Source organism: Vanessa atalanta, chromosome 17 (assembly GCF_905147765.1).
Source record: "Vanessa atalanta chromosome 17, ilVanAtal1.2, whole genome shotgun sequence".
Lineage (NCBI taxonomy): Eukaryota > Metazoa > Arthropoda > Insecta > Lepidoptera > Nymphalidae > Vanessa > Vanessa atalanta.
This window is the reverse complement of record NC_061887.1, coordinates 7,910,176-7,927,432: the sequence shown is the minus strand read 5'-3', so window position 1 is coordinate 7,927,432 and position 17,257 is coordinate 7,910,176. Positions and strand designations below refer to the sequence as shown.

The 17,257-nt window shown below is 30.6% G+C and overlaps 2 protein-coding genes across 7 annotated transcripts; one reads left to right on the top strand and one right to left on the bottom strand.

Annotated features, from left to right (window-relative positions):
* Positions 1 to 11,179: 11,179 nt before the first annotated feature.
* On the bottom strand, positions 11,180 to 14,108 carry LOC125070271 (RNA-binding protein spenito). Of its 2 annotated transcripts, none has more exons than XM_047680064.1 (2): positions 14,060 to 14,108; positions 11,180 to 13,838 (listed from the first exon to the last, which is right to left on the bottom strand). In XM_047680064.1, exon 2 carries the CDS (start codon positions 13,810 to 13,812, stop codon positions 11,560 to 11,562), a length of 2,253 nt encoding a protein of 750 aa, XP_047536020.1. In that variant the 5' UTR covers positions 13,813 to 13,838; positions 14,060 to 14,108; the 3' UTR covers positions 11,180 to 11,559. The 2 variants fall into 2 exon arrangements, with proteins under 2 accessions (XP_047536020.1, XP_047536019.1); XM_047680063.1 differs by having other exon boundaries at positions 13,931 to 14,095.
* A 296-nt stretch (positions 14,109 to 14,404) lies between these two features.
* Positions 14,405 to 16,652, top strand: LOC125070339 (peroxisomal membrane protein 11B). Of its 5 annotated transcripts, none has more exons than XM_047680163.1 (4): positions 14,405 to 14,624; positions 14,808 to 14,929; positions 15,077 to 15,192; positions 15,357 to 16,652. In XM_047680163.1, exons 2-4 carry the CDS (start codon positions 14,874 to 14,876, stop codon positions 15,899 to 15,901), a joined length of 717 nt encoding a protein of 238 aa, XP_047536119.1. In that variant the 5' UTR covers positions 14,405 to 14,624; positions 14,808 to 14,873; the 3' UTR covers positions 15,902 to 16,652. The 5 variants fall into 5 exon arrangements, with proteins under 5 accessions (XP_047536119.1, XP_047536118.1, XP_047536120.1 ...); XM_047680162.1 differs by having other exon boundaries at positions 14,725 to 14,929; XM_047680164.1 differs by having other exon boundaries at positions 14,405 to 14,628; positions 14,813 to 14,929.
* The last annotated feature ends 605 nt before the right edge of the window (positions 16,653 to 17,257 follow it).

Genomic DNA, 17,257 nt, shown 5'->3' with positions numbered 1-17,257 from the left:
TTAACATAAAAAAAACATCATTTGGAGTAATAATAAAAACAAATTTGTTAGTTTCAAAATAATGTTATACATCAATTTTTAATTAAGCAAGTTATTATTGAATTATTAGCATTGCTCAATCTATGATAATTAATTTTTACATAAAATTTTAATATTGTAAATTACATACAAATTCTTGTCTTGATCTAATGAAAGAACACTAAATTTTTATAAAAACTAAATTAACTAAAAAATTATGAGTAAAAAAAAGGATAAATTTTAAATTGTTCTAAAAAAATGAATAACTTTTTTGCTTCTAATAAAATAATGTTAAGTATGTAAAAAATGATCTGAATTAGTTTAAAATGCAACTATCTTATTGTTCAAAACTACCATTATTCCCCTTTTGTTTTGTTTCATCACGGAGAGGCTGTGTGATTGTGTTGACATAATGCATTCCGCTCTCTCACATGCTGTGCCCCACTCGTGGCTTGGCGTAGCTATCCTCAGGGGGCGAAAATAATGTCTCTCCCCCTTCTCCTCGCTGATGCATACAGCAGAGGCACACACCTCATGCTTCCACGGCTGAAGGGACCTACCCTTGTTCCTAAATTGACCTAACTAAAATTATACATTAATTTTAAAGTATGTATATAAAAAACAAAAAGTTGTTAATTTCATTTAATAGATTATCTATAATGTAATGTAACAAAATATGATTTAAATCATGGTTATGAATAATAAAAAATTGTACTAAAAATTAATATTTTCTTAATTCCTAATGTGTTTTTTATTTAATAGTGTTTTTTCACATGGTTGGATATCATTTAGCACATTATATTAGGGAACATTTTTATTCATCCATAAAATGAAGCTTTTCGGTATTCCACTTTTACCTTTACACAATATTATTTTGTATCCAAAAGTCAATTTTGCTATTTTAAGTTAGCAGATTACCTACTCAGTTGATAGTTTTACACAATCTTTAAACTTATTTCTCTTTTAGTAATATGTCAACCATTTAAGTCCAAATAGGTTTATAGAATGTGAACTACAAGATCTATGCCATTTTAATGTTGTAAATATTAACTAATTGTTTTGTGTTACTATTTTGTTATTTATATTCCTTGCACATAAGTAATGAGAGCTAATTTGAAGAAATATGTATTTATATGCAGCTCACATTCAACTTTATTTATTTATGGTTTTGATATTAATGAAATTGTTACACAACACAACATTTAATTATTGTAATTTTCTGAGCTATTTTATATTAAAATAAAAAGAAATATGTTTAATTTATAATATTGGCTTTAGAATGTATGTTGATTTTTATAGTATTCATAATGGAAGATAACAAGTTTTTTCTTTTATTAGAAAGACAAATATTTAAAATATTTAAGGATTCCTGTATAAAATATAATTAAAATATTTTGTTGTTGTTAATAAAATAAAATAGTTTTTTTTTTTTTAATAATATCTAACATCTCTTTTTTGGGTTAAGTTGTCTAAATATTTTTTATTTATTTATTTAGGAATATAAAACCATGATGTGTTGCTTAATGGCACAAATTTGCAACTTTGTTTTGTTTTTTTTTTGTAATTGTTACAATATATATTTTTATTTTATATTTATTTACTAACGAGTAGCTCAAGCATTCATGTATGTATTATTTTATGACTGATTTCAAGATAAAAATAGCCTTTTAAATTAATGTAATCTAGTATGAAATAAAAAACAAGCAGGTTACGAATAGGTAGTATATTACATAACATATAATATATATCCATAATTTATCAAATGAACATTTTTAAGATTTTACACCAATAATAAGTAGTTATTTATTACCGAAACAGCTTAGTCATAACTTATAAAGTTCACAATCAGAACCTTTGTAAAATGACTACTTAGCACTTATACTTGTAATTTCACATTTATGTAAATACATTAAACTCAAAATAAATATTTTGAGTTTCAGAAAGCTATTGTGTCAATTATAGTTGTCTTTATATATTATTTAAATTTATTTATTACCTAAAGTATGAATATTTTAGCTAAAAATGTTATGAACATAATAAACTAATTGCTTTCTTGACGCTTGAAGGGCAACGATGCGTATATGATACCTATATTGTAAATAGGTAGGAATTAAAACTTGTTTTAGATAATTAATAAACTATTTATTTTTTTACCTATGTATTTATTTAAAGTTTTATTTTCAATTTGTTTTTCATCATTCGGTAAGTAGGTATAGGTGCTATTTCATTTGGTTGTAATTACTATAGTATTTTAAACTTGATTTTCTTTTCATTTGAAAATGTTAAAAGTTGTGTTATCGTAAATTAAAAAAAAAATCTGCAGTAAAGTAAAAGTTCCAATACTAGCCTGTGGTGTCTCATCTGCTTAAGCAGATTGGAAAGTTAAAGGTTTGGAGCTCAATACACCACGCTGCTTCAATATGGGTTGCAACAAGTCATGTGGCAGATTTATATCCGGCATATGTGGTATTCCTCACGATGTTTTCCTTCAACGATAGTTATTATTAGTTTATAAAAACGTAGTGTTCGAACCCCCAAACTTTGTTTAAGATTTACGTGTAACTTAAGTATTTATTTTAAATTAATTAGGGAAAGAAACTAGTTAACTAGTTTTACTTCGCCCATTTGCGAAACGAATACCATATAATCACGCTTAAATATATTATGATAACGACCATCATCATTGCAGTGGTATTTTTAACACGATCGAGTACGCATCTCCTTGTCCCGAATCTGAACTGCAATTAATTAATTTATAATCAATATAATATATAAAAAAGTTCAGGGCTTTGTGGAAGCGGCTGTACCTACCACCTATCCAGCTAATTATCGACACTACTTGTTATCTTAGTGTTAGTTCTCATTTCCGAAGGTTAGTGACGCATTGGTGATGTAAAAAATTGCAATTGATTATTTATTGTAGCACCAAAGTTAATTCAAAAAAATCCTACACTTTTCCAAATAAAAAAAATAATGTATCTGGGTCGGCATCGCTGACCTCTTCCTAATTTAAAATGGCCACTTATTCACTTATGCTCATCGTCACACTGATAATTGTTGAAGACCTTGCAGTTGTTTGCCCTCAATATTTAGTTAGTGGGCGACAGTGGTACGTTCCACGTTATTGATAACGCTCTTCTGAACCAAATAGTATTCGTATACAATCTCTTCGTTTTACTCTGAACTAGCACGTAGAAGTTAAGGCGTGGATATATGTGAAATAGACTCATTTGAGTAACATTTATACCATTTTTTGGTAATCATTACCAAAAAACTTCGCTTCATTGAACTATTAATTACAAGATTATTATATATTTATCATTATTATATTAGATAAAATAATATTTTTAATTAAAGAATACAACACCAATGGAATCTTAACCTTACTTTTACAATTTAACTTTCATAATATTTAAAACGATTTTTTTTACGTAATGGATACGCCCAAATTTTTCTGGCGCCCAGTAACCAGATGTGACGTGATGCTTTTACCAAGAACGGCACACTGTACCTATAGTCCAAAGACGTGCTTCGGCCTCCGAGTAAGTCAAACTAACTAGTAACTACTGCATTTGCCCATTTGGCATTTATAGTGCGGCAGAGGTAAAAGGATAGAAAACCCTAATATTTAATTTGCAATTCAATTTCGAAAATATTTTTAATTAATAATAATAATATTATTTATGTTGTATTAGTTTTTATTAGTAGAAATATAAGCGTTTCTTTTCAACAAACTAATTGTAAATATCTTAATAGTTTAATTTATTGATTAATTAAATTATATACAGTGGATTTCATTCGTCCATTCGTCTATAGTGACGTTAAATCTAAGTCCCCTGAATTAAAGCATACTATAGTATGTACAAACATATGGCTATAGCGACATTGGTTGTAACGTCGAGTTCGGACGTAGCGACTGTTTTTATTGAATAGTTTGTAATAAATCTTTGGAAATCCCATGCAGATTTTGCAACCGTAGTCGGCCGCCAAAGACACAAAAGATCTTTAGACGCACGTTTACTGTTAAAGAAAAGGCGGAAATCGTTTCAAAATTGAAAAATGGTGCAAACAATGCTGATTTGTGCAAATAATACAAAGTTTCGCATTCAACAATATCTACGATGTGGAAAAACCGTGATAAAATATTAGAGTGCTTTGAGTCCATATCTTTAAAAATCTGTTAAAAGACTGTATCTTTTTGCCTTTACCTGTAACGACATCCGGATGTAACGACGAAATAACAGTGGTCCCTTCATCGTCGTTATATCCGTATTTATTACTGTATTATGTTTTTTCTATATATATTGACACATTTTTAAATAAAGTCATTCCGTTCCAACAAGTATGCTAGAAGAAGAAACACAAGTAAGTTAAGGACGAGTACCTCTACAATTATAATCTAATTTGTAAGTCGAGTAGGTATATTCAAAAAAAAATAACAAAAGTATTTTGGTCTTTCATCCAGTATATTTTTGACTATAGTACATAATAAAAGGATTCCTTCTTTATTTAGGCTTTGCCCAACATAGGAAGAAGGAGGAGAGATATAAATAATCTTAGATTATGAATACGTCAATTACATGTTATTTACTATTAAATAGCTCTTTATTAAGTACTATAAACAGTTCTTGATTAATATATCTTTTCTATAATATAACACCATGTCACTTATCTATGTACTAAAATGCGCTCTAATTTTACTACCAAAGTTCCGATATCAACATCCCCTCTTATAAAATCCTATTTTAAAATCTATAATGAATAGTTGCAAATTTTAATTGAATTTGAACAAAGACATTGCATCCATTTCTTAAAAAAATATTTAATTTTTTTTTTATTCTGTACCAACAAGGTACAGAATTAAAGAAAAAGGTGAAAAATGGTGTGAAAACTTTTATAAAATAACTAATATATATAATAAATTTTATAAATAATGAAAGTTAACTACAGTTGTGGTTATTACCCTTTTTTCTAAAAATAGAAAAACTTTGCTCTTTTTTCTCTAGATATTTTGGGAACTTACTTACGAGCTTCTCATCGTACCTCTTATGAAGTTAATGTGTATCTCCTGCGCCACTTCTTGAACAAAACATTGTTCGTAATCATAAATAAAAGGCACCGGAGTTTGTGGAAAATATGAATTGTTCATTTTATATTAGACTTAGAAAGCAGAAGTTTCGCCCGAAATCTTTTTTACGCGAATTAAAAGCATTTTACTATAAGTGCAATGTGGAGTGGAATCCAGAGAGTTATTAATAGTGATTAATTATGAAAGATGTGTTTTGCTACCTCAAATGAAAATAGAATAACAAAATCGAATGAATTCGCAACTTTCTTTAAAAACTTTGTTTAGTAAACTAGTCGAAGAGGGCGAAAATGTCGAATCAATGTAGGTCCTCTGAACAATGTATTTAAAAAAAAATACTTTATAGTTTTAGTAACAATCATTATTTACTACAAAACATAATATACTTACAATTTCACTGCAATAAAAAAATCTTTCATCATATTATTACTGTACTGACTATCGTAAGTATGTCTCTTCTGAACCTTTAAGGTAAAATAATTTCGAAGCTTTATGAATAGTATTTGTTGTTTTTTTAAACTGGAACTAACAAACTAAATTACCTGTTTATGATATTAGTGTGATGATGATTGAATTCGTATGCTTAAATACGAATATATATAATACTATCTAACTTCGATTAAGAAATGTCGAATTTAGTACTCACTTTACTAAATTGTGAGATTTAACGAAGAATGCGGTGATTATAACGTAGAAATTGAGATTAACTATTAGTCATTATAATTGCAAGTTGCAACTAGGCATAAATCATATAGTTATCTTTTTTCACTTTTCCACGGACGTCGAGAAAGTATTATTTTCACTACATAGTTACAATATCAAACGTATGTACAATACATGAGCTGTCATATCACTGAAAACGTTTTAAAAATTGCCCCACCCTTACCGACGAGTGCACACTCTATTATCTCATTTTCATAACGAAACGACTGGCGAAAAAGTGCGTTTGGGTCAGTGTGACCCCGTGGACCCAATGTCACTTAATCTAATATTTTGGCGTAAGTAGTAGAAATAATTATAATTTGCTCCATACCGAACAGCGCACTTTCTATATTCGATAAGACGGTAATACGGCACGTAATGGAAAGAAGTCAAGTTGATACGGAGTTTCTCAAATTATTGTCAGTAAAGATATTATTCGTAAGTCTGAGGACTGTAGCATAAAACTTACAAATATATAAAGTTTGTGTCTAGACATTAAGAAAAAAACATACTACATAGTACTATTCCGAACCAAAGCCGATTAATTGGCTAAATTAGTTTAATAAAACCTACATTTGAAATTGATGTAATGTGAATAAGTTAATTGTTGTTTTTTATTGAAGCTTTTCGTAAAGAAAAGTGGTGACTCTGTGGTTAATATTGTTAGTTCATTACAAACACGTATTTTAATACAAACTAACAAAGCTTACGAGATTATTATATGACTTTGCAATTTGTCAAAATAAATAACACTTTAAAATATTGTCAATTGTAATATTAAGTTAACTACCTAAGAAATTACACACAATAAGAGTCTGTTTTTCTCAAGCAGTCTACTTAAATGAACTTATTAGCAACAAGACTATAAATATTTTCTAAAATTATATGTACCTACATGTTTATGTAATTGAGCAAATTAAAAATAAAAGTAACAAATTATTGTTGACATAAAAGGTAAAAAGTGTTATACCAAAAAAAAAAATTAAATATATTATTAGACCACATTAAGTGAAGTTTGCTACAGAATATTTATATACTTAGCCTTCTCAAGAACTGATTTCTTGGTGGTAGGACTTGGTTCAGACCCGTTTGGGTAGATACAACCCACTCATCATATATTCTACGGTTAAGCAGCAATACTATGTTTCAGTTAGAAGGGAGATTGCGCCAGAATAACTTTATAGGTGCAAGGTAAATAACATCTGTTCTTAAAGTAGGTATCGCATTGGTTAAAAATTAATATGACACCAATGTATATGGGCAGCGTTAACCACTTACGATCTGGTGGCTATTTGCCATTCTGCCTACCTATACCATAAATAACTTAATTAAATCTTAATTGATTAGATAGTGAAATGCGTCTGTGAACTAATTTTAATGTGCTTAGATTCGACTTGCGATGGCGCCCGGCCGGTTGGCGAAAATCAGTGTGACTCCCAATCCGGTGCATGACCTCTTGTTGTAACAGAACTTCAGTTTTTTGTTTTTTTTATATAAACTCAAAATGCTTGAGTTGCTAGCAGGTTGAAATATTCATAATAAACATGTCACTTTTTTCTGTTTCAGTAAAATAATATGTTTATTATTTAAAAATAACGACTAAGCTAAATGTAAACTCTTTTTGAATTGGAGGTAGTTTAAGCCTAACATGGATAAATATAAAGTCTATTCCAATCGAAGAAGGAATAAAGGTAAACAAAACTTAGATTTACGGATTCCTTTCCATGCTTTGCTGATTAATATTATATTTATTTATAACACAACACTATCCTGCTTTACTACTTAATATAAACTTTGAAAGTTACATTAAATGCTTCGTCACCATCTAAAACGATAATAATAAAATATTCAACATCCTGACCAATATCTCGTACATTTAATGTCACATATTGAAATAGGCCAAACCAATTAAAATATTATGCAACTGTTGAACAAACAAAAAGTCATTGTACTATGTAAATTATACTGTACCTTTTTTATTCGAGGTAATTTTATTTGTATTTGTACTTAGAAATAATTTTGAATTCTCGGTAGTAAAAGCTCATTATAAATTTATTATATAGAAATTAAAAGTCGTAGTTTTTAGTCTGTATATCCACGTGATAATCTAAAAGATGAGCCGCCGAAATCTAAAAGATTGGTGTGGCGTCAGATACGCAAAAACTGTCATATCATCTGACACTTTGATAAGCAACTTATCTGGAGTTTAAATGTTAGTATTTGTAGATTCACTCCAACGATAGTGACTGAATATAATTTATTATTTACACAGCTGTTGTTTTTATCAATATGACATCACACAAATGTCTGAAAAGAATTAAAATGGTTGAAAATTGAATTTAATTTTATGGCAAGAAATATATTTTTTTGTAGCTTTTTATTACGAAAATCAACATTTTAAAGTACTTTTTCTAACATAGTAGAATATTAATATTTAACAATAAACACAACATACTCCAACTTAATCATGCTTGCGCAGTGTAGGTGTTGTCTTCTTTAATGGACAGAGATCTTTTTTATATCAAACCTTCAAAGTCAAAGTAAATATAAGGTGTTAAAAAAAACTTTATGTAGGTAGTAATTGTTTTGCTGATAAATTCAAATTTGCAGAATAGTTCTATATTACTTTAATTCACTACTTTCTCGCTTTCAATAATCGTTTGCTTGTGATGACAAAGACTTTTTATTAATTTTCATTTCATATCTTCCAAATTTCTTTTTTCTTATATATAAAGGTTGGCCTTTATCACTCTAAAAAAAAAGACAAGTTTTAAATATTTGCTTTATTTATTTTTTCATACAAGTTTTAATATTTTTTTTATCAGATAGTCCAAGTAGTCCCAGAGGTAGAATTATCACTGGAAGAGAGAAACAAATATAAGTAGTTATACCTAATATTTGATTAATAAATAGTTGTAACTTGATGTGCCCCGCGGTTTATGCCGAGTTTAATTTGTATTTTACCTATAATAAGTAGTATTAAAATTTTTGAGACTGACAATTTTTTATGAAATAAGATAATTTATATTATATAGAAAACTATATTACATAAATGATTTACAACTAAGTTTAACTCGTTTCAAGGTTGTCCGCTCAGATTATAAAAGAAAAGGTAGGTGGAGTGCATGAAACGTGAAAGTGAAATAACACTAAAGCGAATATAAGAACAAAAACATATTGCGAAACAGTACATTTTTTGTTAATTCGTCAGAGGCGCTATTACTTAAATTATTGACGATATAGCAAAAATAAGCTGTATTCCCTGTATTTTATTGCTTTACTTTTATGTTATCAGGCGCTCAATCTGCCGTTTATTTTGTAAGCATACGTGAGCCCAGACAAACAAAAAATAGTTTTGTTTCCGTTTAGTCACATTTTAAAAAGCGGTTATTTTGAAAAGACACACAAGCATTTCATTTATTTATATTATATGTAAAAGTTTAAGCTTCATTATATACGTAGTATCAAAACAAAAGATTTGTTTATTTAGTTTTGTAATATATCTACATTATAGACAAGCTTTAATGTTGCTTGTTTTATTGTCCCACATGAATAATAAATTATATTAAGTAAATTTAAGGTCTTCAGGACTAAATTATAGCTAATCTATATTGATTTGTGGATGGAACAATTTTGGTAAAGCTGCGATATTCAAGTTTATATCTAAATGGATTCAGACCAGATCAGATCAGAATCGGGTGGGATTTATAGTAACAGTATTCTTTATTTACCGACAGAAAGTTACTTGTTCCCAGCAAACAAACGGTTTGTTTTAAATAATTTATAACCAGAATACAAATTTTACTCTTTATATATTTAATTGAATACTCTATATTTATAAATTTGCTCAATAAACTACTCTTTTTTTTCTTTTGCATTTTACGATGTATCCCTTCCTAAACATATTTTTTAATGAATGAACCTTTTTGATTTAGTACATTTTAATATCAAGCCAATAATTCTTCAATTTGTACAAACCAAACAAATTAAATAGTCTTCGCGAGTTTTCATGTAGAAAACATAGTTTATTTACTAATTAAATTTAAATAATACCGGTTATTAGCATTGGCGCCGCATATATATATTAGCATCCGCACCGGGCGGCATTTTGCTGGGGGCGGCGCTACGGAGGTTTAACTTTTTTTTTAAAGAAATTAAATTTTTTGCCTCACATGCTTAATAGTTAATTTACAAAATAAAGTTTCACTTGCTCTCACCTAAATAAATCAAGTAAGTTCAAACTCGATATGTAAATTAACGAAAACGTCTATTTACATGCATAAATCTATCAAGTGTTACTTGTACTACCAAAATGTCAAAAACCGCCCGATAACGATAACGATTGCAAAAATAAGAGGGCGGCAAATTTGGAATCCGCGCGGGGTGTTAGTGACCTATGCTACGCCACTGGTTATTAGTGATGCACATTTATATTATAACTTCATTTCATGTGACTTTAATAAAACAATCGCACCATTAAGTACAACTTATAGCCATTTAAGCACTGACTCAATGTACCAAATATTACATGTTAATATATTAATAATATTTTGTATTAAATTTTGGTCTCTTAATCATAATATAATACAAAAAAAACACACGCAAATTACGGAAATGGTGTTTTGTATTTTTGATATGATTTATTTGTTTTGTACAAATTAAACTATTAATATAATTTCGAATTATCTATTAATAGTGGCTCTGTATTGAATATTTGTACTTACCGATACTCACCCAAGATATATAACAAGCAGGCAGCAACCTCCAGCACATGAAGTAATCTTCTAGATCTAGACTATATATATGTAGGTTGTTTATAAAATGACTAACTTTTTAAATCCGCCCAATTATAATGAATGTGAAAAAATGTTTTGATGCCTAAATCCAATTTTAAAATAATTTATATAATCTATATTTGAAAAATAGCATTATCTCGACTTCCATATTAACATTAAATTGGATAGAAGCATAATATCATGTTAATTGTATAACAATGTCTTTGATAGTTTTTTATTATTTTCATTTGACTATAAATTACCTCAATATTTTTTCCTCATGGTTTAATATTAAATATTACTATACTACTTACTCAGTCTTAGACACAACACAAATTTAAAATTCCCCATTTTCACAATACACATTCACAAACACTGCAGGTAATTTATACCTACCACGACATAGCACTAAACATGATTTGCAGTTTTCACTTTATTTTTTATAAGATATTTCCTTTACCCCCATCAGTCTAGCTTTATTACTGTTTAATATCAATGAAGTTCTTTTAACGTTAGACACTAATCTCTCAACACAAGCCATTCACTAACATTAACTGCACTTTCTCACTAGCTCACAAGGTATAAAAAAACTACAACATCAAATAAAATAATCTATTTGTGTTCACACACTACACATTGCTTACCATACACTGATTATGTTTACACTAAAACCGTTTTTAATTCATAGAGTACACAATGTATATTTCTTGCGGTTATTCTAGCAGAAACTAATTTTAATATAATAAACTTTTAACTCGCAATAACAATTATTGCTTTACACTAAAACTGTGACAGACACAGCACTTTCACATGAACAATAAATTAGTGACCCCTCACTAAACTATGTTTACAATCACCTCACATAAACACTACACGTCACAAGAATTACATAATAAGTTTAATATTCTGAAAACATTAGGAAAAGATTATAAAAATCTTAAACTATGATAGTTTGTATGTAAAACTAATTTTGTACAACTAGGCAGAACCCCCTCGCACAACAACTATGACCAAGTGATCTTCCTTCAGGCTCTCCTCAGTTAGGTTGTGGCAAGTCCTTTTCAGTAGTTCTGTTGAAAAGTCACATGGTGGGAAGGAATATAAAACACCAGTAGCCTCCGTCTCTTTATTCAGCAGTGATATTACCCCAGCGGCCTCCTTCTGTTTCAAATAAGAAACTAAATTTCTCATTGGTCTTGTTTGTATACTTGCATCCTCATTTGTTATTGAAGCTGTTGATCCAGCCACGCCTAGGAAAATGGCATGTGAACTTGATGTTGCTATTCGTTTCTGTACATCATCAAGCTTTGGCTGGTCTAATCGAAGTCTCTGAGTAATTCTCAACTGATTTTTGCCCTCTTCGTCTTTCATCAGACTATCAATAATTTCAGAGTCACCATCTGTGAGATGGAATTTTGTTGGAAATAATGAATTTTTAAGAATTAATGCTCCATTCCAAATTGTTGTTGCTTTTCGAACAACTTCAGGCAGAGTCCTGGCAGATGCAAGCATACCACCATTTCTACGTGGGGAGCCATCGGAATCGCTGTCCGGAGATCGGCGCCGTGGAGAGCGAGAACGAGATCTATCGACTCCAGGCTCTCGCGATCCAGAACGACGAACTCGTCCATCATATTCACCATCAGGGGCTCGTCTCCACTCTTCATCGCGGTAATCACCAGTTCCGTGATATACGCCCCGATACATACCACGACCCCGACCACGATGTCCACCTCTTCCTCTATACCCCCCAGATCCACTGTAACCATATCCATCTTCCCAAGTACCTTCATATCCCTCATATCCTTCAACTGGTCGACCCTCTTCACCAGCAGCAGGTGCATATGGTTTTGGCCTGTAGGGACCACCTGTTCCTACATCTGCAAAGTCAATTCTAAGGCGCCTGTCAGGACCACCAAGAGGAAATCCTCTCATTTCTTTAACTGCAGCTTGTGCAGCATCAATTGAATCATACAAAATATATGCATGTGGTTCACCTTTAGCATATTCAATTTTTTTTATGGCACCAAATCTGTCAAATTCTCTTTCCAGTTGCGCAACTGACGTCCATGGACCAAGACCTCCGACCCATACACGAGTTGTTGGGGTAGCTTTACCATAGCCAATTTTGCACTGGAATTTACCAATGTACTGGCCAGATAACTCTACTTTGGCTCTGTGGGCCATATCTAAAGTTTGATATCGTACGAAAGCAAAAGCATTACCAGTGCCCGGTGGTGGCCTTTTAATGTCTATATCTTCAACAATACCATAGCGACCAAAAATTCTTCGAAGTTCCTCATCTGATATATTGATTTCTAAATTCCCAGCAAATAAAGTTCTGGTTGCCAAGGGATCATCTTCTGGTTGAACATGATGTAAATAGTTTGGAAATTTGTCTTTTTTATTTTCAATCTTCTCAAAAGGTGGATGATGCGGGCGTGGCATGTATGGCCTGGGCATGTAGTGTGGGTGGGGAGGGTGATGCATTGGTGGACGGTGGTGCATTGGGGGTCCATGGGGACCTGCCATAGGATACTCATGCATCGGAGGGCGAAAGTCTCTGTGATGAGGAGGAACTGTTGGAGGTACTCCGTAAGCCCTATCGTCAGGTGGTGGTCTTCGTCTTTCGGCAACTGGAGACCAAGCATAGGAATAAGGACGATCATAATCAGGAGGAGTAATGCTTCTCGGTCTACTTCTATACTCTGACCTAACAGGTTCATACACAGGATCAACTATAGCAACTTTGTCATATAGAATAATTCTTGGTTTTGCGTGCTTTGCGTCTCGTGCATCTTCTGCACTACGGAAACAAACATACGCAACCCGTTCGTCCAGCTCATGAGAAATTTTGATACTAAAATCACCAAACTTTTTGTACTCTCTGTACAACGTATCTTTAATGATCTCATCCGAAGCTTTAGGATGTAAAGCACTTACACATAAAACCTTGTAATAAGGTCGCACGGATTCCTCTCTAACCTCCCGGGATCGCACATAATCATCACGATGGGGTGAAACGTATCGTCCACGGGGGCTAGGTGAGCGAACTCGCCGACGCACCCTTTCTGGCGTGACACGCTCGTCGGAGCTATCGTCATACCTTCCTATGCTACTACGCGTTCTTTTAGATCGCGGCATACTATCCCTGGATGAACTTCTCTTCATGTTACGAATTTTCACCGTTATACGATCTCTATCTCTATCGCTACGCGGTAATCCAATCATGAAAGCTCAGTCTGATGAACCACTATCTGAAATGCACAACATTACACGTCACTTCAAAATGTCGCCTTGTTCCAGAAAAAAATAATCTCACTTCACGATATCAAGTTGTTAGTCTTACCACAAACAAAATTAGGATATAATCACTAATCTAAATTCACAACACCTCCACAGCTATAAAAGTTTAGAAACGATTTTAAGTGCAATTATGAACAACGAAGAATAAAATGAATCAAGGGCAAATAATTACTTCATTAAAAGGGTATCCAAAATGGCTGCTTGTGCTTGGCCGATTCCAATGAATGACGAAAGCTTGGTCTGATCTAAGTATTGCCATTGCAAAAATTTTATTTTAGGTGATCTACACTATCAATTATTTGTGTTTAATTATTAGTAAAATAAAACTTACGACAACTTCACAAAGGAATTATAATATTTTCAAATAGAGTTGATTATTTTTGCACCGACAGCGAAAACATATTTTGTATGATTACAACGGCAAAACTCTTCTTAACAAATTCAGTGAAATGTAGCGGAACTAGCGGAATTTTTAACACTACTTAATGAATTTGCCGCTTATGTAACGGCAACACTGATGTAAGCCACTGCCATATATGAATAATAATTTAGCTAAAATGTTAATTATTGTTCAATGTTCATAATATTTTCTTTAGTTGTTTTACGACAGTTTATTGATATTTGTTTTATTTACATGTTATCAATATTATTGTATATGAGTTGGAAACGTTGCAAATGATAAGCGATAGCTGTTTCATTACAAGCCTTATTCATAATATTACAAATCATATCGTAAAGTAGGTAAGATTTTGTCAAATTTTGTTATCAACAATACTCGTGTATCTGCACATTAAGTATTCTTTAAAAAAAAACATTCATATTATATTTTTATTTTAGATCACGCGTTCCCATATTTTATATTTATAATGGTTTTCCTTTATGTTTTCCTCCTTATTTCATCAAACTTGTAATTGTTTCAGAATAGGTGGTATGTTGCGATAAATATAACTTCAACATTTAACTGTCTATTCATAATAAAAGTTAAAATGGATATTATAATAAATGTTAACAATCAGTCCAATGGAAGGGACAAACTTGCCAGGTAAATAAAACTTACTTTATAATTTATAAATCAATGTGTTTTTTTGCAAATTTTACGTAATCTCTGCGTATATTTAATGCACATAATAATTTTTAATAAGAGAGTGTAGTAGTTGTAATAATTATATATAATGTGGACTTTTTTCAGATTATTTCAATATACGAGTCGCCTGGTCTGGCATCAACTTGAATCCAGAAATGCAAATAAATATTCTGTCGATAGGATAAAAAGCTTAGAAAATGCTTTAGGCTCATTTAGAAAAGGTAATGAATTTTTAAATAAAAAAATTCAATGTTTATTATTGTTTATTCCATATACTGTCTGTCCATCAGTCAGAGACCAATTTTAAATATATCATAATAAAGATAAATAATAATTTAAATTGACTACATCATACTATATGCTGTATTCTCTTTCCTTGTTTCAGTGCTCAGAATGGGAAGATGCATTGACATCTGCTACTTAGCTCTAAATACAATGAACATAGAAGACCCATTCTTGCGAATATCATTAACTGTGAGCAAGATAGCTCATGCGTTGTACTTATATGCTGATCATGTAGTATGGCTCACAAAAAGTGGTTTCCTTAAAAGTGATACTGACAACTGGAATAGAACAGCCAATAGGTTCTGGCTATTATCAATTATTGCTAATTTAGCCAGAGATTTTTATGAAATATTACACATATTAGAACTAAACAGAACAATGTTACTGAAACCCACAAACCTATTGAGTGGTACAATGAAACAATTTGACTTGCAAGCCAGTGTGAAGCATACTTACACAATTGTAAGCTGTCATAAAGATATATTCATTGATACATTGAAGAATTCCTGTGACATTTTTATTCCATTAACAGCTTTGGGATTTACTAAATTTAGTCCTAGTGCTGTAGGAGCTTTGGGTGCAATTTCTTCACTAGCTGCATTAGTTACAATGGTGAAACCAATAACAAAACTAATTCCATCTTAAAGCTAGCTTTTCACTGAGAAATGTTATTTATGTAATACAATAACAGATTTTTAAACTAGCCAACACACAGATACATATCTCCGAAAATTATATTCAGATTATGTACATATAGACACTGTCAGATAATAAATAAGGGTGACTCAGACTACCATTTGGGAAGTGCAATGAGATAAAATGTTTGATTTAAAAAATATATAATATTTTAAATGTAACTTAACATGAAACATCTTTGCTATTAAAAATTATGGCTATTTGTACTATTGTTTGTATGTACTTGGATATCTAATATATAAAAACTAAATGTTAGTTTTTATTCATAATCTATGTGCTTGCAAATTATTCGTTTGATTTTGTCATTGTATATTTTTGGTGCTTGTATCTGGCTTGTGGCAGTTGGTATGCATAATATCATTAACATACAATAAGTGGATCTGTTGTATTGGATTTTGTATTCACTTATTATTGGGGCACAAAAAATTTATAAAATTCTGCAAAGCCATCAGCTACCTATGTAGTAATATTTATTAAATCAAATAGTGAAAAGCCTACTTTAAAGCTAAATAAAATTAAGACTGATCATATTGGTGATTTTATGTTATTGACATTTTATAAAAAGTATGTATAATAAATGCATAATGTCATTTTTCATTTTATTAGGTGTTTATGGACTGTAACGGTTTTTATTGGGGCATTGTTATTCTTATTTTTTTTTGTCATAATTCAGTCATTAGATATACGAAGGTTAAAAGTTATTTTTATCAATGAAATCAAGAAAGTTTTTGTTTTATATTATTTTATTAAATTTTATTACAATTATGGTATTTTTTAATGCTTTCAAACAAACTTCCGACGGAATAAGTTAAAATCTTATGAGTTTTATCAAATGATCTATAAATATTGTAGTAAATCAAATAGAAACACAAGTTCGTAGAGAACATTATATTGATTTATACAGGGTAGGTAAGATCGAAGCTTATGCCGCCATACCCTCATCCTTCTTCCTTCCTTGTCCCTTGTGTTATAATGAGTGCCTAGCGTAGCACGTATGTATAATATTACTTTTTCTCAATTGATTAGTTTAATAATAACTAATAAGAAAAAAAATTATTTATCTATTTTTACTTATTAATTATAAAGAAGTTTTATCGTTTCTGTCAGGCGTCCCCTAGTTGTGACGGTCACGTTTTATTTTATTTTATGAAAGATTTCATAAATGTCTTATATAGTATTAATACATTAGTTTTATTATTATTTTAAATTATACGACATTTTTACTATACTTTGTGAATTAAGCACTATTACAACACCTATTGACTTAATTGAGGTTGGGTACAAGATATCGTCAAGTGATAAACG

Excerpts from the sequence above, each read along its gene's own strand:
- LOC125070271 (XM_047680064.1), bottom strand. The coding sequence starts at position 13,812 with ATGATTGGATTACCGCGTAGCGATAGAGATAGAGATCGTATAACGGTG.
- LOC125070339 (XM_047680163.1), top strand. The coding sequence starts at position 14,874 with ATGGATATTATAATAAATGTTAACAATCAGTCCAATGGAAGGGACAAA. Across the intron at positions 14,930-15,076 it reads GGAAGGGACAAACTTGCCAG|ATTATTTCAATATACGAGTC; the intron begins GTAAATAAAACT and ends GACTTTTTTCAG. Across the intron at positions 15,193-15,356 it reads TTTAGGCTCATTTAGAAAAG|TGCTCAGAATGGGAAGATGC; the intron begins GTAATGAATTTT and ends TCCTTGTTTCAG.